This window comes from Protobothrops mucrosquamatus, unplaced genomic scaffold (assembly GCF_001527695.2).
Source record: "Protobothrops mucrosquamatus isolate PMUCROS unplaced genomic scaffold, P.Mucros_1.0 scaffold4, whole genome shotgun sequence".
In the NCBI taxonomy this organism is placed as follows: domain Eukaryota; kingdom Metazoa; phylum Chordata; class Lepidosauria; order Squamata; family Viperidae; genus Protobothrops; species Protobothrops mucrosquamatus.
In genome coordinates, this window is record NW_015386391.1 from 193,474 (window position 1) to 215,557 (window position 22,084).

General features: G+C 53.4%; 1 protein-coding gene across 1 annotated transcript; it reads right to left on the bottom strand.

Annotated features, from left to right (window-relative positions):
- Positions 1-615: 615 nt before the first annotated feature.
- Positions 616-11,834, bottom strand: PLP1 (proteolipid protein 1). Its single transcript, XM_015832481.1, has 7 exons — positions 11,816-11,834; positions 6,111-6,297; positions 4,816-4,972; positions 3,074-3,242; positions 2,437-2,510; positions 1,131-1,196; positions 616-814 (listed from the first exon to the last, which is right to left on the bottom strand). Exons 1-7 carry the CDS (start codon positions 11,817-11,819, stop codon positions 743-745), a joined length of 729 nt encoding a protein of 242 aa, XP_015687967.1. The 5' UTR covers positions 11,820-11,834; the 3' UTR covers positions 616-742.
- Positions 11,835-22,084: the final 10,250 nt, after the last annotated feature.

The window sequence follows — 22,084 nt, forward strand, 5'->3', positions numbered from 1 at the left end:
GCTGGGGGTTACCATCCCCTCCTCTAACGAAGGAGCTCCTAGCATTAGACACTCAAGCTTCTGGTTATGGGTGCTCCTAAGATAAAGTTGACTTCTGCCCAGCTGGTGTGGCCCAAAGAGGCTGGAGCCAACCAGCTTGGCTTTACCTGCTCCTCAAAGGATGGACAGAAGGGCCCCTTCCCCAGGTTCCTCGGGACTCTCAGGGAGGCTGGGGCAGTGGGCAAGGGCACCTGTCAACAAGGCAGAGGCTCAGTGCTCTCTTTCCCTCCTGGGAAGATCCTGGCTCTAAGCCCTCTTGCCCAAGAGACGGGCGGTTGGCCTAGGGGCACCTTTTGTTCTCCGCCGCCTCTGGTGCCACCTCAGGAGAAAGCTGGTGAACTAGCATTGCTGGCTCCCCTGCTTCCTTCTCTCTCAGGGCAGCTCAGCCGGCTGACCAGACCACGTGTTCCTCCTTTGGAGCAGGCAGCTCTCTCTTTCTCCCGGTAAGAGGCAGAGAGCCCCCAGTTGGGTGGTCCCAGGGGAGCCCAGAGAGCTACAGGGAGATAAGAGCAGGAAGAAGTGTGACACTCCTCCATCCTTGGGACACAGCCTGCTTCATTGGCACAAGGGGGGGAGGGCAGTCAGGTGGCGTTAAAGGAGGCGGAGGCCTGGTGCAGCGTGACTGCCTGGTTGGGTTAAAGCCTGGTAGTTAGAGGAGGAAGAGCATCTGGTGAAGGTAATGGCTCTCTTCTTTCGCTCATGCTTAAAACTTTGTGCCTCTTCCCATCAGTTTGAGGACTGCAAAGTTGTAGGTGGCAGCAATGATGAATGTGAGCTGGAGGGCAGAAAGTGGGAAGAAGGAGGTGAGATTAAAAGGGCCTGTGGAAGACCCCCCCCCCAAGCTCTTCTCGTGGCCCTAGTGTTTCGGGCTTCTGCACTTGCCTAGAGGTCTCCAGCCCTGCCCACACTCTTCCCTGGCAGAAGACACAGCAACAGCCCCAGCTGCAACTGTGAAGCTCCTTTCAACGTTGCTGTCATTTGAAAATGTTGCTGTTTTGAATGTTTGGATTGAAAGCAATAACAGCAACACGCCCTAACCCTAACCCTTGAATCAAAGGAAAAAGATTGAGGGGACCCTTGGTTAGACTTACCAGGGCCACAAGAGTAACGGCAGCCCCCACGAATGCGGCGATAAAGAGATGAAAGGTCATCTGGAACTGCAAGCAAATAACACAGAGAGGTCTAAGCCCCAGATCTCTGGAGAATGGAGGATCAAGAAGATCTCAGTCCCTTGGAAGACTGAACCCAGAGGTTGAAGGTCTGGCCAAGGTCATCCATGGAAGCACAGGTGGGCTTGCGTTGGCTTGTGACCAAAGAAGGCAGCACCTTTTTCTAGGTGGTCAACCAACTGCTGCACCAAAGAGGCGTCCACTGATCTAGCAAGGCTGGTCTTAGAGATGGCAGATGGATTATCCATCTTATCCATCTGAATATTCAAAGTTGCAGGTGGGTCTTTTCTCGTTCACATATAAAAGTGAGTGTCACCTACAAAATAATGCCCAGATGGTATCTTACATTCATTTTGTCCATCCATATAAATAATACGAATTGTTGCAAGAACCAATCTGGATTAGTCAGAGGAATCAGAGGTTTAATCTTCTGAGCTTTTGGACTCATGCTGGAGTCCATCCTCGGGGAATATGGGTTGTCTTCACACTGATGGTTTCTACTAAAAGGCAGTAGGTGATTGAGCTACGAAAATGTGTTTGCTGACTCAACTCGTTTTTTTTTAGCAATCTGCTGATTGTCTTGGACACAATGGATTATCCACAAAGAGCAGATTGCCAGTTAATGAATTACAAGTTAGTAGTAACTTGATTTTGATTATTAACTTATCGAAGGATTTGAGGAGGGCAAATGTGAAGGTCCCAGTGGATGTTTGTAATGTGAGAATGGTCAGTGAGGAACTGATAGAAAGAATAATGGGCAGTCATCTGATTGCACTTTTCTGTCAGAATCACATCAGTCCATAGGTACCTTGGCCTCTATTCCCTTTCAGCCGGCAGCTCCTGCACTAAATTTCTCTTCTTCCTTCTCTGCTCTAGCGAACCTGACCCCAGAAGTCCCCCCCCCCGGCTCTGCTGGCTTTCTGGAAGAGTGTGAAGATCTGGCTTTGACAACTGGCACGGAATCCAAGAATGAGACCCAATCCTAAGTGATGATGGGCTTGAGGGTCTTTTAAACTTGGTTTACTTTTCTACAGATTTTTATGTGGACCTTATTGGGTTTTTTTTTTACTTCTACACCACCCAGAGACAATGAGATGGACAGTGTCTAAATTTGATTAATAAATAATTAATAAAACCCCTTTTCTTCCTTAAGGAAACTTCTCTCTGGTTCTTTTGGTTTGCTGGGAAAATCCATCCTCCACTCCTTTGCGAAGCAGAAGACACTCACCTCAGCAGTCTTGCAGATGGAGAGGAGACTTTGGCCACAGACTCTTCCCGGAGATGCGTTCCAGGGCAGCACACCTGGGTGGAGTACAAGAGGTCCTGAGCACAGAGCAGCCCACACCCAGCAGGCCAGGAGGACTAGACAGACACGGGAAGTCCCTGGCCTGAAACCTGGCCAGAGCCCCCTGGACTGCTTCTCCCTAACAAGCTCCTCTGTCTGTCTTGAGAACCAGGGGAGAGGGTTGGGGGCAGCCAGAAGGCCTAACCATATCCAGGTTTAACAACCCACTAAAACATTCAGTGCTTTGATTTTGGCTTAGTGAGTTCCATGAACCTTGCCAGTTGCAGCTGTTTCTGTAAGCCATAGTTAAGCAAACCAAGACTTCACCGGATGTGGAAACAGCCATTCCAGTCTCCTGAAGGCAACTTTCTCCCCATTCCTCAGGAAGGGCACTCAGCCTGAGCAACCTTCCTATATGCCTCTGGCAGGGAGGGCCTTCTGGGTTCCCAGGACAGACTCGGATGAGTGGCCATCTGCTCTCCAAAGCCAGAGAACCACCCAGGCCTGTGCAGCCTCTAGATGGTTTGATCTTGTTCAGAAGTCTCCTGTTTTTAGGAAGAAAGTTGCTTTTGCTACTCACCATACATTCTGGCATCAGCACATAGGTTGCCAATACTTGCTGAGGTCTTGGTGGGGTTGGCGATGGAGTTGCAGGTGGTCCAGGTGCTGAAGTAGACATAGACAGGGACAGCAGAGCAGGCCAGGACCAGAAGCCAAAGGACGGCCAAGACGTAAGTGATGCCCACAAACTGAAACAGTCAGAACAGGCAGGGTCATCACTGGTCAGCTTGGAACCTTTGGCCATGAGCATGAGACTGGAGATCTGCAGTCTGAGCCGACTTCCCCACCTCTTTCTGCCGGAAAGGGAAGGAGAGACCCCTCTGGCACCAATGGGACTGCCAGGGATTGCAGTCCCCCTGCTCACAGCTCTTACTCTCCTCTCCCACCCAGGGCCTCTCAGCACAATCGGTGGCTACGATGCTCTGCAATCTTCTCTCAAAAGGCTGAAGGTCTGCTGTGGCATAGCAGTTGACAATAGGGAGCGGAGTTGTGCCTGGGTGACACATATAATCTGATTTATGAGCTAACCTCATGCAATTTAGAAAGCTGTGCATTTTAAGTGCAGAGACACTTCCTTAGTTGTGCACTTTTAAAAACAGGGAATGCTAGCAGGTCCCTTCCCTCATCCCTGCCACCTGCACTTTGCTCTCCAGTGGCTGCTTTATACTGAACCCAGCTGCAGTTCACAAACTTTCACCCTTCACATTGAACCCTTTGGACACTTTTTGAAAGGAAGAAGGTAGCTCTCCGTCTTGCAAAGTGCAACCCCCATCCTGGCCAAACTGTTTGAACACACTACTGTTGGTTTGAGACCACAGCCGCAAGTGTCTGAGCTTGTGCTTGATTGTGCAGAGAGCCCCCCTCCCTGGGTGCCAACCCCCCCTTTCCGGCTGGGGCAGATGCTCAAAGAAAGGCACACTCAGTATGCACCGGTGTCTCAGAAGCCTGCTGATAACATCCAGGGAACCAGCCTTCCCATGGTCTGCTATGTGTGCTTCCAGGCTGGAGAGGTGAGAGGGTCTGTAAGGGTAGGTGAAACGTGTGTTACATTTAGGTGAGTGCAAGAAGGCGTATTGTGTGAGCCTGAGGGTGAACATCTGCTCAAGAGGTGCAGAAGTGATCTTGAAAGAAAACAGCACTTGGTTTGCTCTGTCCTTGTCTGAGCCAGGAAAGCTGCTGGGGGTCTCCCAGTGCTGCTGGGGGGTCTCCCAGGCATTCCTAGGCAATACCTGTGGCTGTGCTTCATATCCACCCCAGCTCCCTCATTCATTTGGCAAATGCCCCTCCACCTGTCCACAGCAGTCCCCCACCCCCAGTCCCTCTAGGTCCCTGTACCCGTGCGGCTGGAGGGAAGGGAGCCCTGCAGGGATGCCCGTGAGATGAGCGAGCCAGTTAGCGCGGGCAGGGGCCGAAATCAATGGGACAGCTGGGGAGGTATGAGGAGGGGCAGCAAGGAGGGATGGGGGTGGGGGAGCTGCCATCCTGTGCGGTTTTCTCTCTGAGATGCCACTGTCTGTTCAGTGCAGCTGCTCCGCCCGTGCCTGGAGCCTTCTCAGGACCAGCCACCGGGCCGACCAGGGTTGCAGTCTCATGCCTGTCTGCCCATGCCCAGACCAGCCAACCTGCCCCAGAAGACGCAAACTGCAGATAAATCACCTTGTCAGGATGTCCTAGCCATTTGCCCAAACAGTGACACACCAGCTCCCAAGAGTGAGCTTGACGGTGTCCTCTGGAACCCCTCCCCTTGTGGCCCCCTGTTACCGTAGCGCTGAGGCCCTTGCCACAGATGGTGGTCTTGTAGTCGCCAAAGATCTGCCTGACAGCGCCGGTGGTGTAAAAGCCTTCGGCCAGGAGGAGGGCTCCGAAGAGGAAGAAGAAACCGGCAATTCCGTAAATGGCGTATTGGAAATCGTGGATCCTATGAAGGAAGGCCAAGTTCAAGAGGGGGGAGAAGGGCAGGGCCCCCACCGGAGGCCGCCCCGGGGGGCCAGGCTTTGCAGAGCACTTGGTTTTGCTCAAAGGCTTGCCCTGAAGCCGGGGAGAGCCTTGTTTTGCAGACAGGAGATCCCTGGCAGAGCTTGGCTTTGGGTCATGGGACTCTGCCTGCCTCACAGACACAGACACAAACACACACAAACACACGACAAGGCTGGCTGCTGCCCTATAGAGCTCTGCCTTGCTAGTTGGGCCCTGGCTGCCACGGAGACCTCCAGCAGTGGCTTTGATGCCCACTCCACCCTTACCAGTCCAGGATCAGTGAGCAAAGCCCACTCCCTCCTTTGGTTGGCCACAATTGCCCATGGGCTGCCCCAGCCATGCCAGGTAAGCCAGACTGGCACTCAGGCTGACCTCATTCCTGGGCGTATCTACGCTCCCAGCAGCTTTTGAGGAGATGGGTGCCGGGCGAGTCTGTGGCTGAGTAAACCCTTGAAAGGAGCCCAGTCTGCGCAGCTGCAGCTGAGATGCTGGCGCAAGAAGTGCGAGTGGCAGTCTCAGCGTCTGCAGCCACCTGGCGGCCATCAGCCCTGGGCACGAGGCTCTGTCTCCCAATCCTGCTCCCTGGTGACGGGAGGGGGGCTTTGCAAAGGATGCTTAAAGGAGGGGGGGAAGCTCCCTCTGGAGGGCTAGACTGCAGCTGTCTACTATTGTTCAGTAGATCTGTTAAAATTTGTAAGATTTTTGAAAGAATGAAGTTTAATTTATAAAGTGTGCTAATTTATAAAATTAGCATATTATATTCAGATTTAAGTTACTTTTCAACTTTGTGTGTGTGGAGTACAATTATATTTTCAGTTGAATAAACTTAAGAAAATTTCTAACTTTAAATACTATTTTAGATCATTCTTTTTTTGAAAATCATACCCAACCCCAACCCCCAGCGCAGGGTGGCCCAGGCACCTGACTTCCCTCTTGGAAGACAGGATGAGGGAAATGTCTGGGTCTCTGCTCTGGCAGACGCTGCCCGCTGCAGGAGCAGAGGTTGGCTGAGGGGAAGCACTGGCTGTGCTAACCCCCTGCCCTGCCCAGAGAATGCAGCCCTAGAGGCGAGTACTTACACGTCCACCAGGTACTCGTAGTCCTGGTAGTTTTTGGAAAAGTAGGTCTCGATCAGGTGCTCAGTGCCCGTGAGCGCTTCATGGCCACAGCCGCAAAACAGGGCTACTCCCAAGAAACAGAGCCCTGTAGCTACCAGGGAGGCAAAGGGGGCTCCCACCAGGCACCTGGCGCAGCACTCTAACAAACCTGGGCAGAGAGGGGAGGGAGAGAGAGAGTGCCCGTTAGTCCCGGCAGCTGCAGCTGGAGAAATGTTTTGCCCTGTGCAGAGAAGAGAGAACTTTTAGAGGCTGCATCAAGTCAAGCTGAGACTGGATCCAAATCTGTGGGGCAACTGATCCTGGATCAATATGAACAGCAAGCACTGGGGAGGGGGGAGGGGGGAGGGGGGGAAGGGGCAGACAGAGCAGAATGTGCTACCAGAGAAACTGCCCAGTTTTACAAAAAGTGCCCAAAGGACAGTTTTTAGTTTTGCATCCTGCTTTTCTCCCAAGGGGCATTCAAAGAGGCTGACCATGATTTTTTCAAAAAAGCCACCTTTAACGTCAATCAAGGGATACCAACCTCAGAAATTTAGCCATGGCCACACCCACTAAAAGCCACATCATCCCCTTCACATATTTGCTTCCTGGTCAGTGACTGGCCTCACCATTTTTTCCTGCAGGTAGGAGGTCAAGAAAGAGGCAGGCAGCCTCTCTTGGAAAAGAGCCACAGACTTTAGGACCAGAGGCCTGGGGGGCACCTCTACTGGCACCCTCCTCTTCCGGGACATGCATTTGGGCACAGGGCTGCTGATTATTTGGGGGCGTCCACTTTCAGATATTTTTCTTCTAGTTTCATCTGGTTTCAGGTACATGTTTTAGTTTTCGTCCTATGTCTGCTGATCTTAAAACCAACACTTACTGAAATAGGAGCACTCCCTCAAGCAGAATTTGCTCTGGGAACAATGTCACCATTGTTTATTGTTTTTGGGGGGGGGGCAGGGAAGGGCACCACCTCTGGTTGTGAAGAACAGTTAGCAGGTTGGCTGATATTTAGCAAGATTTAAATCAAGTACTGACTTTTTCCCTGTCTGGCAAAGAGGTTAAATTTTAGATTGGTCAGAATCTTGAAACCTTGACATGTCTGTTTCATTTAACTTTCCATCTGTTTGACGGTTGCCTCCTCTAATGGCTCCAGGCAGCCCTGTGGGCCCATTATTCAGATGGTGGCCTCTTGGCCTTTCTACCTAGCGGAGATGTCACATAGGCACGGCCACCTTTCGAGCTGAACCCAAGACGTGGCTCGATTCCTGGGACGCTGGACTGATTGGCCCACACCTTGGAAGGGCTCCTGGGATCTACCTGAGGACACGGAACTCTGCATTTCCTCTTAACTGGATCGTGCTCGGCCCTCCCTCCAGCATTTTCATTGGCAGGGAGAAGTGCCTGACCATCGGTGATGGACACAGGCGAAGGCCAAGATGGAATTTTGCTCTCTGCTCTGGGCCAGAAACTGGCCCTCGACTTCCGAAGAGCTGCTATCGTCTACCTGCTGAGGCCAGCTGAGAGCTCGCTCAGAACTCCAGGCTCCATCTGGAAGCAGAAAACCTGTCCTAGAAAAGCAGGACAGAGTTCCTGGCCAGGCTGGTGTTTGTGGGGCCAAAGAGCCAAGGAGGAGCACGTTGCTTTGGACTGTTGGGGGTGAGGTTCAGAAGGGCAGATTGAGAGAAGGGCAGCTACCTGGAGACCTCGCCTGTGCAGCTGGATCCAGGTTGTGATTCTGAGGACCGGAAGGTGGTGGATGGGTTTGGCTCTGGGGTTTTGGCTCAGGCACTTCACTAATATTATCTATATTACAAAAAATACAACAGTAAACCTAAGAATCCTCTATGCAGTGCAGAACACACACACACCCCATATTAACTCCCAATGGCAATTCAGTTGCTGGGTTTCCACCATGAGATCGAGAGGAGAGTCGGCCCTCCCCAGCTTAGCCAGCTCTCAGCATCTGTCCCCCCCCCCAGGCACTTTCCCCATTCTTCCTCCTCCTCCTCCACTCCCTCTTTGTCCCTGGGTGTTTTTCTCAGCCCTGAAGAATGGGCCCATCAGAAGCTGCTGGGCCAAGGGTCAGTCTCGCAAGCTGTACTGATCTCTGGGTGGCACGGAGGAGGACAAGGGGGATTTGTTCTCCCCTCCAGGCTCGGATAGGCTCTGCACTCTTCTCTCTGCCCTGGCTGGGGAGGAAAGGGGGATCAGCAAAGAACAATGGGGCCCTCTTTTCTTTGCCCTTCTTTGGGACCAGCCTTCCCCCGTTCTCCCCAAGTGGGGTGTAGAACAAGTGCCCGAGTCCTCAACCTAGCAGGTTTCCCACTTGGGACCGGCATCTGACAGACGTGGTGCAGCCAAAAAGGCTCATGATCACCATCCTGCTGCCTGAGAACCCTAAGTGCCCTCGTCCTTCTGCCTCTTCTCCCCACTGTCCCACCAGTGCCACGAGAGCATGGCCCCATCTCTGCCTAGGGGACAAGCAGCCCCTGGCCGGAGATCTGGGTTGCTTCGTTCAGGGTTGTCCGGCTGAATCCTCTCCTGCTATCCTTCGGGAAGGGTGTCTTGGGCTCGGCCTTGAGTTTTAAGGCAGGAAGCCTGAGCACCCATGAAAAGTCCTCTGCCTCTCCTTCCTCTGAGCATTACACCTCCGCAGCTTCCTCCACGAGGGCTCCAAGGGGGCAAGGAGGGGCCCTACCTGGCCTGAAGGCAAGGCAGAAGACGGCGAGGGGAATCAGCCCAGCGGGACTGCTGAGGGCCTGACTGGGGAGCTCACTTTGGGGCCTTGAGCCATGAGAAGGAGCACGGGGAGCCGTGTGCGAAGATGGGTGGCCTGCACCCACAGGGGGGATTGTGAGTGGATGGTGTCCCCTTTGGGGCGCAGCAGACCAGGCTTTGGATCACCTGGCCTCCCTGGGGGCTTCTGCTCGGCCACTCTGGGGGGTAGCACACTGGGCTACAGATGCTTCGGGAGTTTTGTTGTTTTGCTCTTGCTGGCTAAACTCAATATCTAAGCAAAAAACTGGGATTAATAAAAAATGTAGGTAAAGGCGAAGGACTGTCCAGCTCTGTTGGATCTGCTGCCAGCATGAGATTGATTGATATCCTGTTTCATTATTTTTACAAATTACTCAAGACAGCGAACCTATCTAACATACCTTCCTCCTCCTCCTATTCCCCACAACAACAACCCTGTGAGGTGGGTTTGGCTGAGGGAGAAGGACTGGCCCAAAGTCACCCAGCTGGCTTTCAGGGACCCATTTCTTTTTTGCCAGCACTGGCTTTCTATTCTCATCATTCCTGTATTCCTCGCATTTTATACATTGTAAATATACATATAAATATTTTAAATAAATAAATAAATAAATAAATTTAAATAAATTTCTTGCTTTAAGTTAGGACCCAAACTGGGAGAGCTAGTGGTCTAAGCATCCCCTGCTCTCTGCCGGAGTTTGGATAGGTTGGTGGCCTAGAGGGAGCCACAGCTGCAGCGTGGCAGACAAGGGTCCCTCTCTGGCCCCAGGCTTGGTCTCTTGGCCCAACTCTTGCCTTCCACCAGCCTCAGGGGTGGCCCACTAAGCTTACATAATGGCTCTTGGTGCGGGGGGGGGGAGGAGGAGGCTGGTGGAGAAGATGACAGAAAGAGGCCCTTGTGTGAACACAATCCCCAGCCTTGTGCTCAGGGCAGAACAATGGACACAAGAAGACAACCAGGATGAGCCTCCCCAAGGCTTGAGCTCAACGATGCCCCCCACCCCCACCATCCCGACATAGGGCTGTGTTGAGTCCGGAGGAGCTCTGGCTGGTACCAGCAGGAGGAAGAAGAGGCGTGGGGGCAGAGATTGGGGAGGGGTTTGGAGCTGCTTTCCCAAAGCTATTTTGACAGAGGCCAAAAGTAGTTTGGGGGGAGGGAGAAATGAGAGCTTTCTCCTAAGTGTTGTGGGAAGGAAAGGAGGCATCTTTCAGCAAGCAGAGAACTGGTGCTTCATCCACCCTGACCTTGGCTTCCGCTGGGGAGCAGAGTGGTAGAATGGCCTCTCCTGTCTTCCTCTGGTCACCTTATGCCCTCTCTCCAATCTGGAAGGAACTTTAGAAGTCATCCAGTCAACTCCCTGCTCCGTGCTAAATCCCCACTGAGAGAAGGCCATGTGGGTGGCCATGATCCTAGACTGCAGAACAGGTCCAATGCGCCCCTCGTGTTCTGCTGATGTAGGAGATTCCCTAAAATTGTAAGGAATTCCTGGATCTACAGGAGGACCTGTAATCTTTCCTTCTTATTTCTTCTCCTTCCGGTGCACATCTTTGGCTTATTTTTATTTTTGGACTGATGGGGAAAATACTGAGGGAGGAGACACTGTGCAGGAGGGAAATATGTGTGTGTGTGGGGAAGAACGGTATGAAACGCCAGGAGTAGGTAAACCGCCTGCAGGAGCCTGGCAAGCATAAGGATCACTCCTCGTCTTCTGGGCGGTGGCTGTGCATGGGGGCCCCTCCCCTCCACTTGGAATTCCCCAGGAGCTGCGCTTGTTCCAAAGCAGAAAAATGTCATTTTATGTGTCCATTTTATTTTTACAGCCATATATTCATGATTTAATATTGTACTGATGTTTTGTTTTACACCTTGCAGCACATCAGGCAACCTGGCAAGGGCAGGAGAAGAGCTAAGCATCCCTGTGCACCTTGGGAACTGGGTGTGGGGGGGGGACTGAGAAGCTGCACCCACTAACCACAGGAAAAGCGGAAGTGGAGAGTTGCTGAGAGCTCCTCCTCCCAGGTGTCCTAAGAGGCCTGGAAGATGCTCGACCTGCCAGCTGCCTCTCCAGTGGGGGGCATTGTGTGGCGTCTGCTCTGGCCAAGGAGCTCAGAGACTCTGCCAGAGCAATGAGGATGTCGACTAATTTAGCCAGACTGCAGGAGAATAAGGGCCAGACGGGGGTTCACTGGGATGCACATTCCGGTAGGAGGAGGAAGAAGGTGATGATGAAGATGACAATGATGATGCTTGAGATTAGTCAGGTGTCCCTGTAGAAAGAACTCCTGTCTGGCAGAGCATGGCAACCTCCTTCTATGAGCTCTTAAAATGAAAAGATCCACAAAGCTTAGCCAGTGAATGCTTGGCAGGATCGACACACATCACATATGGATGTCTTCTCTGGCCTCCCTTCCCCCACCCAGACCCCTCTTCCCTGCCCCCCCCCATTCTGCAGCTTCACCTTGGAACTCAGCCTCCCTTCTCTCCGAGAGCAACTCACTCTGATCCCAACCTTTCCTCGATTGTGTGAGCTCTCCTGCGGTGCTCCTGGACCCCCAAGGAGATTTTGTCACCAGCTCAGTGACAAAGACCCCCTTCCTGAAAGGGGATCAGGCTCAAACTCAGAGGGCCACACAGGAGCGAACGCTGAACCTGGAGGGAGATTCAGGAGACATTTCCTAAGTGGCTTGCCAGTCACTGCCAGTCTTTCTTTGGCACATTTTGGGCGCAAAAACAGCAGTTTTAAGTTTAAGTAAATTTAAGATCCCTAGTGTCCAAAACAAAGGGCATTAAATCCCTACAGCCCAGCACTGTTTTGGACAGCAATATGGTGATAAAAGCCCAGCTTCCTAATTACAGGTTCTCCCCAATGGAGTCAACGGAGTCAAGGCGAGAAGGATTAGAGGCTTCCTTGGATCTGCCAACTTACCCATGGTTTCAGGATGAAGTCAAGGTACCTTTGGTCTTTTCCCGCCTCTGCTCAGCTAGAAGAAGCCTTCGGTGATGCCCCGTTGCCTTCTCTCCTTCCTTCCCTCTGGCGACTCTCCTGTCCTGTTCACCAGCAAAGAAAAAGGCTCTTGGGTTGGCAGCCAGCCCCCTTAAAGAGCCAGCCCCCCTCATCTGCTCCACCCCTTGGACTCTCCCCTCTCTCTTAACCCTCCTTTGGACAGTGGATGCCTGCATTTCTTAGCATAGCACAAGCCACAGTTTGCTCTTCATGTACTCCCAACAGCCTTGTGGGGCCCCCTTTGCGATACGCCTTTGACCACCATAGGAACAGAAAGGGCAGCCAGATCCAGCTTTGGGCTCTTCTGGTGCTCCCCACAAACATTTGGGGGGAGGATTGTAAATTCTGATAACTGTGCTTCACTTTGGTCTTTCTATGGCTATTTTTTTCTAGCAGCATCTCTCCATATTTCCAGGCTTCTCTGCAGAGACCGCCAAGGTCTGAAGTGATCTGTACTGTGCAATGGGCCTCTTTCATAGCAGGCAAAGGCCGAACAGGCTGGAGTTTGGGCCCTGGAGACTATCTGGGGGGAGTCCCCATCTCCTGTGCCATTCACAGATTCAGCTCTGTCTTCTGTTTGCAGTTAACTTGCACCAAGCAAATCTAGCAAAGTGAAGGGAAAAAATAAACGAGGAAAAGCGCAAAAGGGAGGTTACTTTGGAAGCAGTTAAGGCAGAGGTCCCCAACCTTTTGGGCACCAAGGACCAGTTCCGTGGAGAGAGGTTTTTCTGTGGACCGGAGGGTGCGTGTTTTTGTGTGCTGCCTGCATCCCACGGATGGGGCTTTGCTTGCTTGTGCGGACTGGTTGCTGGCATGCCGCAGCCTGGTACTGGTCCACGGCCCGGGGGTTGGGGACCTGAGTTAAGGCAGTGATGTAGAGCTGGAATGAAGCCAGGTGGGTGACCGGGGCCAGGAGCCCATTCTTCACCCTGGGAAGCGAGCAAAGGCAGCCACTTCTGAATATTTCACTGGCACAAGCTTGTTCATGCAGAGGGAGGACACAGTATAAGCCAGTAATTTTAACTCTTCTGACTTAATTTTAAAGGTTTAAAAAACCTCCTTTGAAATGCCAGCAGTTTGTGCTAAGACATCAGCTAAGAGTGAACCGAGCATTGAGGGGAAAGCTGCCCAGGGTCTTAGGCAGGAGGTCTGTGCATTCAGCAACGCCGTTATCTGGAGGAGCTCAGAAAGGCTCTTCCTGCCACAGGGGACCTTCCTGGCCTGGGCAAAGCCCTGCACACCTCTCCTGCCAGCTGCCAGGCGGGGAGGGGAGGGGAGGGGGGGAATCCCAGGGCAACGCAGGTAGCCCTCTGTGCTGGAGCGGATGTCGTCGTCGCTTCGGAGGCAGCGGGCGGACGACGATCTGCCTGCTCCTCGTCGGTCCAAAAATTTCCTCCAAAGGCTCCCCGGGTGCCTTCGATCCTTCCAGACGGCCAGGAACTCCCGGTGGCGCATTTCCTGCGACTAACCCTGGTCTTTCGGGGGGGGGGGGAGGCGGTTCTATGGGAAGACCCCGCCTGACTGAGACCGGTAGCTGTCAAGAATTCGAGCCGGCAAAGGCACGTTCACAACAGCCGTCCACGCCAAAGCGGATTGTGGAAGAAGTAGATTATAGATCCGGGCTGTGCTTATCCGGACGACCGTTAGGCGGCAGCTGGACTTTAGCTGCCTTCTGTCCGCATTTCTTCTTCTCCCGGATTAACACCGTCTCCGGTTGCAGTACTTGCTCCAAAGGGAGCGGGGGGGGGGCAGGAAAGCGAGGCACGATGCCGCGGCCCTACTTGCCTCCCCTTCCCTGCCTTCCGCCCTTACTGCCCAGAGTTCTCGAGCCCAGCGCGTCCGCTTGCTCCCCGGGGGCCTCTGGTTTCCTCTGCAGGAAAACCTGTTCGCCCCGCTATGCCCATCTTATCCCGCGACCCTGGACCCGCGTCTCTGGGATCTGTCTCGGGCGCAAGCACTTTGTAGAGGTCTAATTTCCGATCTGGGACCGGCAGGGGGCAGCAGCAGCCGTCGAGCAGAACGAGCTCCTGTTGCCGCTGCTGCTGCTCCAGGGACTCCTAGGCTGGGATGTCCAGTCTGGTGGGTAGAAGGTCTGAAGGGTCTTTGATGAGAAGCTTCCTTCTGCAATCTAGCTGTCTCCATGTAGGTTGTGGTGAGGGAGGGAGAAGCAAGCAGCCCCGTCTCACTCTGCCCCAAGGCATGGGGATGCACAGGCTGGTGTCCTTCCCTGACTCCCTTGCTTCTTAGGCAGGCAGGAAGCGCCTTTCTATGGTGCCAAGTCAAGAGAGCTCCAGCTGTACCTGCCCCCTCTCATCAGTGCCCCCCCCAAATGTTGCTGGGGCCTGAACTAAGGACGGTCCACACTGAAGGCTACTGCTGACCTTCCCAGGGCACCCTGATTCGGTAGGCAGGCAACATCCCTCCCCCTCCTCCCCTGGAGCGGAAGGGACCCCACCCTATGTACACGTGCCCACCCTGGAGAGGAAGAGATAAAGGAGGCAGAGCAAAGCGCTCCCCCTGCATTGAGCATACACAGCTCTGTGGCTCTGTGTGCTAACTTCTCTCTCTCTTCTGTTCCATCCTTGGAGGAAGACCAAATCCTAAGGGGGGAAGGCAGCTGCATATGAGGCACCAATTAATTCTAGACACATTGCAGAAACTGTTGATGAGAAGACATCGTCACAGGAAGTGGAGACTTTGGATGCGAGCAGGATGGCAGGATGCTGAGAGCAGAGCAGAGCCCTCCGCCCAAAGCCGCAGAGCGAAACACCATCAGGAAGCACTACATGCCCCACAATGAGAGGTGCTTTTCCGAGTCCAGAATGCTAGAGGGAGACCAGTTGCCCATTTCCCCAGCTGCTCCCATAAGGGCCCAGTCAGCTTACATCTGTCTCTGGCAGGTGGTCGTGAGGCTCCAGGCTCGTTTGCATGGCTGATCTCAGGACCCAGACTCGCTCTTGGAGTGGCTGTTGTTTGAGGAGGAGGAGTGCCACTTGGCAAAAGATGCCAGGTAACCTCTATGGCTTTAGGCAAGAAAGATTCTTGCCTAAAATCCAGGCAGCTGCTACCAGCACGCCGGAGGTACTGAAAGTCGCTCTGGTCTCTTCCTGAGTGACAGAAAATGGGGCAGCTTGTAGGCCAGTGGAAGAAGGAGGCTGCTTGTGGGAGCAGCACATTTACACCTTGAGCAGGGCTCCACTCCCCATGCTCCTCTTCTGCGCCTGTCTGGATGGAGAAGGGGGACTTGGTTGTCTTATAACTGAAAGCATCTGTCACAGCCATCTATCTAATAAGCTGAGGGTGCTGAAAAATGGAATGGAGAAAGTGCCTGGGGGAAGGGATGGGTTGTTAAGATGCCCTCCTTTCCCTCTTGACTCCAGATGGCACAAAAATTACACACACACACACACACACACACACACACACACATTTGCACTTGCATCTTCCACGAGTCTGGCACACGTTTGGCAGAAATAAAATGGGAAAGGGGAATGAGAAAGACGGTCTTATTTCAAGAGCAGCCATTGGTTCCTCCATCCTTGGGGCTTACGAATTGCCATGGCAACTAGGAGGCCTTCAGACTCCCACTGCCAAGAAGCCTTGAAAGGCAACTTCACTGCTGACATGAAACTTAAAATAGAGGGAGAGAAGCGAGGGGGCAGAGAGACCAGACTCCCTCCCTCCCCTCCCTCCCGTCCCCTCCCCTCCCTCCTTCCATCCATCCAAAATGAGAGGGTTCCACAGTTCCCTGGACAGCAGACCTTCCTCCATTCTCTCCAGTTCTTTGCTTATAATCAGTTATAATTGATTGTAATCAATCAATTTGGTGACCCAGTTACAGTGGCTGGATTCACCCAACATCTGAAACTAAAATAAGGTTGCATAATTTGTAGCTCAGTTTCTTGTATGAACCCAGGCAAGGAAGCAGTGAATCCAGTTAACAACTATTAGCATGTTATGTATGCAGGCAGCAGAGCTGCATGTGTTCCATTTCCCTTGCCCCAGCACCCATGCAGTTTTCAGTAAGATTCAAAACCAAAATCCTAGCATGGAAAGATCCTTTCAGGGAAGAGCCATATTGTCTGAGAGACAATCTGGCATCAAGGAGATCCTAGTTCTCCAGTCAGATCTTGGGCCAGGTGAAAAGGTCTCCCATCTGAATGCTGAAAGAACCTCTCTGCCGCCTTGGTAGCCCTGGCACAGGGAGGAATGGAGCGCCCCCTCTCTGGTCCCGGCCCTCTATCCTTCTGAGGTCTGAAGGGAGCTTGCCCACTCCTCGTTCAAAGAACGAGCAGGTCATCAGCTCAAGCCAGGAGGGGAGCTCCCTGGCCCCGACAGGTTGGTGCCTCTGCAACCAAGGCATTGCAACCTCGGGCAGAAGCCAGCCCTGGAGGGAGCCCAGCTGGTCAGCAGCCAGCCAGAGGATTCAGCCAGAACCGTGGACACGGAGTTCCTTGAATCCCGAGGGTGGCAAAACAGAAAGACTCCTCTAGCGATCACCCAGCTGCTCTCCTTTGGGGCTATGAAGCTTGGAAAGTTTAGCCCGAGAAAGTGAAGCTGCAGCAGAATCCTCTGGCAGTCAGCAGAAAAGGAGAGGGTTGCTCTTTGCGGCCAAAGGCCTCCCTTTCTCCTCTAGACAACGCCCTCTTGGCCAGATGTTGTGGCCCAGGGAGACTGGCGGTGGCACAGGTAGGCCTTCCCAAGCATCCCTTTGGCCGGTCCCACTCGGTTTGCTGCCTCCTCCAGTTCCCAAACTTTCTCTCTCGTGGCTTTGCTGCTACTCTGCGTTTCTTGGTCTCATATCCAAGTGAGAACATCCCAAGGCAGAAGTTGCAAGAAGGCAACCAGCTTAATTTCCTTCCTTCAGCAAAAACACCACAGGTCTGTCCCAACTCTATAGGGCACTAAGGAGAGGCTGTGGGGTGGAATGGAAGATTCAGAGAAGTTCCAGCCAATTTTCAGACAGGGAGAAGCATCGGCAGCTTAATGTCTTTGACTGCAGCCTCTTTCCACCTGGCTCAGGCCCCACTTGATTTTTTCTGGCTCATTGGAGCCTGCAAGCAATTCCCACTGAAGCCACCTGAGTATTTTTAGCTCCAAAACGAAAGACAGAGCAAAAGAGTCTTGATTTTGGCCAAGATCACCTCTCCAAACTGGGATTTTAAGACCCAAAGGTGCTTTTTCCAGAGGCAACTGGACTTTCTTTATTTTGCCTTGAAGACAAGAAGCTTCTTCAGTTCTGAGAAGAGAATCATCTTCAAGGGAAAACAAAATCCAGTTGCCTGTTGAAAAAGCACCTTTGCAGCAACCATGATCTGGATGGCTGAGAATCTCCATAGACGCGGAGCTTTTAAGACCTCACGTGGCCAGAGCGCCATTTGGATTGTGTTGAACTCCAAGTAGCAGGTGAGGCAAGAGGCACTGCTCTTCAGGAAATATTGCAGAAATGCAATGCTGGTGTGTGATTCCCACCAAGGAATGACCTTGGTGGGAGAAAGAGCAGATTTTTTGTGCTCCGGGTTCCTCCTCATCAGCAGAGCCCTTCACAGGCTGCCTGGGTCGTGCTTGCAAACTGAAGACCAAAGTGCTGCCAGCAAGCTGGGAAAAGAGGCAAATGGAGCAGCTGGCAGTGGTCAGAGAGTCATGGGATAATGTCCAGCCTTACCTTCACCACCCGGCAGATGCCCAAAGGGGGCTTGCTCTGAGAAGAAACGTGATTCCACTCTGCCTCCTCTGAGGAGGGGGTGTTCAGTGCAGCCACGGGCCTGCCGGTGACCATACTCCCACTGCCCTTTTGAATGGAAAAGGGGGTGCAGGAAGAGATTTCTGCTGTGGCAGGACTGCCCACCAGGAGGAGGCAAAAGCTTTGGAGCTGCCTTCCTGGGTCAAATGGAGGCTCATTCTCCCACCCATGCAGGCTCCTGCCGCTGGTCCTGACTCTGCTGATGGCTACGGGCAGCCCTCAGCACGGGGTATGCCCGGCCTGGGCTGGTTACTCAGGGCCTTTGCTGTCTTTCACTGGCACTGAAGAACTGGACGGGCAGCTGGAGCGGGAGCATTGCCCTGAACTGGATAGCCCATTTCCTACTCAGGTGGCACCCATGGGGCGGCCTCTTCTGCTCTGGGATTGTGCCCCATCCCTCAGAATGAAAGAGCTTTTCCCCATGGCATTGGCTAGCAGGAAGGAAATGATGGAAGCATTCCCAGCTGGACAGAGCATCTCTGCCTCCCCTGCTTCCTCCTGCTAGGGCTAGGGGGGGCAATAATTAAGCTCCAGGGTGCCTTTCCTAGAGCAACCTCTGCAGGCAGCCAAACCCCAGGGACCCAAGGATCCAAGTCACCAAAGCAGGTTGGGCCTGAGAGGTGAACATATTCATACAAAATGGCTGCTTAAGAGTTATTTGATCAGCCCAAGACCAATAATAGTGGTCATGTCTAGATAGCCATAATCCATGATAAAGCCTTTCTTAGAAATCCAATTTCTGAGCATTTTTAACCCAATTTTCTTCAGTGTGATAACTTCCCTTTCCAGTGAAGTAAAGATGCTAGAATCCCAAGGCAAGTGGTGCTTCTGCCAGCAGCCCACTTCCAGGAATTTCCCCTTCCCAAAGGATGCTGGAGTCCACCTGGAGCCCTCAAAGGGTGTGAGAGTGTGCAGGGCTGGCAGGTATGCCCCATACCTCCCCAGAGCTCCAGTGCGGGTGGAGCAGAGGTGCCTTTTCATGCCTTCTTTGGCCCATGTTTCAACCCTGAAGTGCAGCTACAGCAGAGCTGCTGGTGTTGCCATTCCTCACACGGGCCGGGTGATGCAGAGCCAGCCGAGCTGCCAGGGCAGGGCACAGCAGGTGCCACTGGACAGTTGTCCCGTTCCCCTTTTCCCGGCTTTAAGTATTTCGTCTACTAAACTGCAGGACTGGAAGGGCAGAGAGGGGCACAGAGCTGCATGTGGCCCACTGGTACTGTCACCTTGAGCTGGAGTTACTGGTCCACCTCCCAAGTGACAAATGATTGTCCTGCTGTCGTCTTCTAATTTTAGCCTTGCAGTGGGAACAAACAGCACTGCAATCTTTTTTGGAATTCACCTGAACTGCTGCAGAGTCCCCTGTGGTTTGGGAGTGATTTTCTCTTCTTATTTCTTCCCCCCCTGGAGAACTGAAAGATTAGAAGGGGGGTCCAGAAGGTCCAGAGAGTTTCACGGGGGGGGGGGGGGTTTGAATTCCAAGCAGACAGTTGTGCCTTTTACCTAACCCTATCCAGTCCTAACCACTCCCCAACGGCCCAGTCACCTTCTGCCCACTGAGCAGGATGGGGAAGTTTGTTCTTCCTTTGCTTTTGCTAAGGGCATTTCTGCAGACCTTGAGGTCCCCCCCCCTTAAGCAGGGATGGGGCTGTTATCCTCAAGACTCCAAGTTCCCTCAAAAAGTTGCCTTGCACTTATCTTCCTACGGGGATCCTTCTCTAAGGACGAGCCTGGCTCTCTTCCTCCTCCAGAGTTTAGAAAGGCTGTTACACCTTCACACATTAGTTGTATCACAATACCCATTAAGGCATGCAGAATTAGCCAATGTTCTTGGCACAATTGTTTTAATCCGCCAAAGCACGGGCCCATCCATGCCAACGGCTAAGCCACTGCCAAACTAAACAGACTGAAAATCAGCTCCCTCCAGATATCTGGAATATGCCATGTTATTATATTTTGAAAGAATCTGGAAACAGAGAGGTCTGAAAAGTTTACTCCCCAGGAGTGAGTGACAAGGCAGAGCCTTCCAGCTTTATATGTTATAACTCTCTTTGTTGTAATTGCAGCTTGTTAACTCTAAGCTGAACAGTATATAACCTGAAGGAACCAACGAGTAATGTGTGAACACAGGACCACATCAGAAAGCGATGCAGTGAAGGAAGTTCTGGACTCAGTTTTGGCAGCGAAACGGGAGCCCAGCCACTGCTCAGAGGGTCCGTCCACCACCAGGTCAAAAGAAATGTGTGGAGAGCCTCTGAAAGGGAAGAAAAGACTCCCAGCCCGGTCCGGCCTGGTCGGGAAGTTCTATCTGCTCCGCGAGGGACGGTTCAGCCCCTTCGTCAGGCCGGCCGCGCCCGGGAGCCCGGGGGTCCTGTGCTCGTCCTGGGAGGTGAACGAAGAGCTTCGCAACAGCCTTGCTGGTGTCCCGCCAGCCGGCGCCAAATGCGCCCTCCTTGTCTTTTGGGCGTCCGCGCCGGAGGGCGGAAAGGAGGCGGACGCCCAAACTGCGGGGGCTTCAGGAAGCCTTGCCCTTATCCCCTTCGGGCCGGGCAAGAAGGGGCGCTCTGCACATGCCCCTGCTCCTTCGCCTGCCGTCGACGCCGTCGAGGCTGAGCGCCCGCAAAAAACCGAGAAGTTGTCTCCCGAAAGGCGGCTGAGAGACCTGCAGCCAAACGTAGACCGTCGGGGCTGTCCTTCGCGTGGGTGGGCAGCGCCCTCCCCGCTGGAGGCGGGGAGAAGTGAGCCAAGCGTCTCGGGCTCCGGCAAGGCCGTCTTGGCCGAAGTCCGGACGCCTCGGTTCGGCACTGTTGCTGCCGCCGCCGCCGCCGCCGCCGCCCAACCCTGCCCGGAAGAATAGCAGCAGCTGGACATGCCCGCACGCCTCCCCGGACAGGAGCGCTGCCCCGCGAACTTCGCAGTCCACCCGCTCCGGCCTCAGCCCCTTTGGCCTCACGAGGATGCCCCGGGCGCACGGGACGCGAGTGCCGCTCCTGCTCCTCCAGGGCGCCCTCCTCGGGTGAGTGGAGGGGGGGCTGTCTCGGCCGGGGCCCGGCTTCTTGGAGGGCCGGCTGGGATGCTGCACGTGCGGCGCGAGCGTTTCCTTCTTTGTATTTTAACAGGCAAAAGCCCAAGCTTTCTTCGCCCGCGCTCCGGTGTACCCGATGGCAAAGCCCGCGCGCGGCGGGGTCCGACTCACTCTGGAGCTGCCCCGCGGCAGCGGCAGCAGAGTTTCCCGAGGCCAAGGAGCCGCTCCGCAAGGGTGGGCTGCCCGGCTTAGGAAGCGGGTCTTCCTCTCCGCGGCTGTTTTTCCCGGGGCATCTGCCGCCTAGCAGCTCCTTCGCCCTCCCCTCCCGGCTTCGCGACTGGCCGCGAATGTTGGTGGCCTCTGCTCACAAGTTCGCTTCTTGCTTTTCTTCAGAAAGTGTTATTTGATGAAACAGGCTGTGCGCAGTTCACGTGAGCCTTTGTTTCAAGGTTGAATTGATTAATGGGCACCACGGTTTGACGCCCCAAAGAACGAAGAGCTGCCATCCTTTTCTAGCCCAGACAAGCTGCAGGGCTGGCCACCTTCTGCTCCTGTGGGCAAGCGTTCATTAGGGCCAGAGGAGAAGGCTGGTCCACCTGGGCTCTGACCCAGCTGGGTTTGCTCGGCTCTGGGAAGATCTAGGACTTCTGCGCTTCCCCTCGGAATCTCTCAGGATTTGCAGAGTGTTTGCTCCTTTTTCAGGGCTGCTCTTGTTATTGGAAAACTTTCCTACTGTTTCTCTGTTCTTTTTATTTTAACAGGCAACATTTTCTTTTCAGAGATTAAAGTAAAATAACCACGATTATAAGTGGGAGCAAGTTAATCTTAGAAGAAATGTCTTAGGCCTCCTAAAACTATTAGAAAAAACCCAAATAAAAATTTATGGTGCGGATTGGGGGGAAATGGCCAGGTGCTCTTCCTTCATCTCTGAGGCTGAGGATAGGTCTGTGTGTAAAATGGACCTGGGGGAGCCTTGAGGTGCTCCTTTGCCTGGGCAATGGGGTGGAAGGAGACGGGTGTACATCCCTGCAACCCCACAGGAAAAGGGGGCTCCTTGGGCTGTGGAGAGCTGTGCTGATGCCATGTGAGCTTTCAAGGGCCTTGTGGAATGGCAGAAGAGCATCAGGACTGCAGCTCCTGGGGCAACAGAAGAAAGCTGATGCAATTTCATTGGCAGTGTTGATTGGTTTCAGCAGTCTGTTGAGTGGCAGTTTGGTTGAAGCATTTTGACTAGCCAAGCTGGCCCTCTGAATTCTGAGCACATTTCCTGAGAGGGAATCTTATAGCTGTTTTCTCCATGAAGGCTGAATCGAGTGTTTCCATGCCACACAGATGCTGGGCCCTGTGCTGAGAAGCCCAGCAAGGCATCGCCCCAGGGTCCGGGGTCCTCCTTTTTTGGCATGCTGTCATTTATGGGGTCTCCCCA

What these genes read in the sequence shown, in the direction of transcription:
- PLP1 (XM_015832481.1), bottom strand. An exon ending in TACGAGTACCTGGTGGACGT is followed by an intron (nt 4,973 to 6,110) that starts GTAAGTACTCGC and finishes CTTCCTTCATAG; the next exon opens with GATCCACGATTTCCAATACG. An exon ending in CCGTTACTCTTGTGGCCCTG is followed by an intron (nt 815 to 1,130) that starts GTAAGTCTAACC and finishes TCTGCCCTCCAG; the next exon opens with CTCACATTCATCATTGCTGC.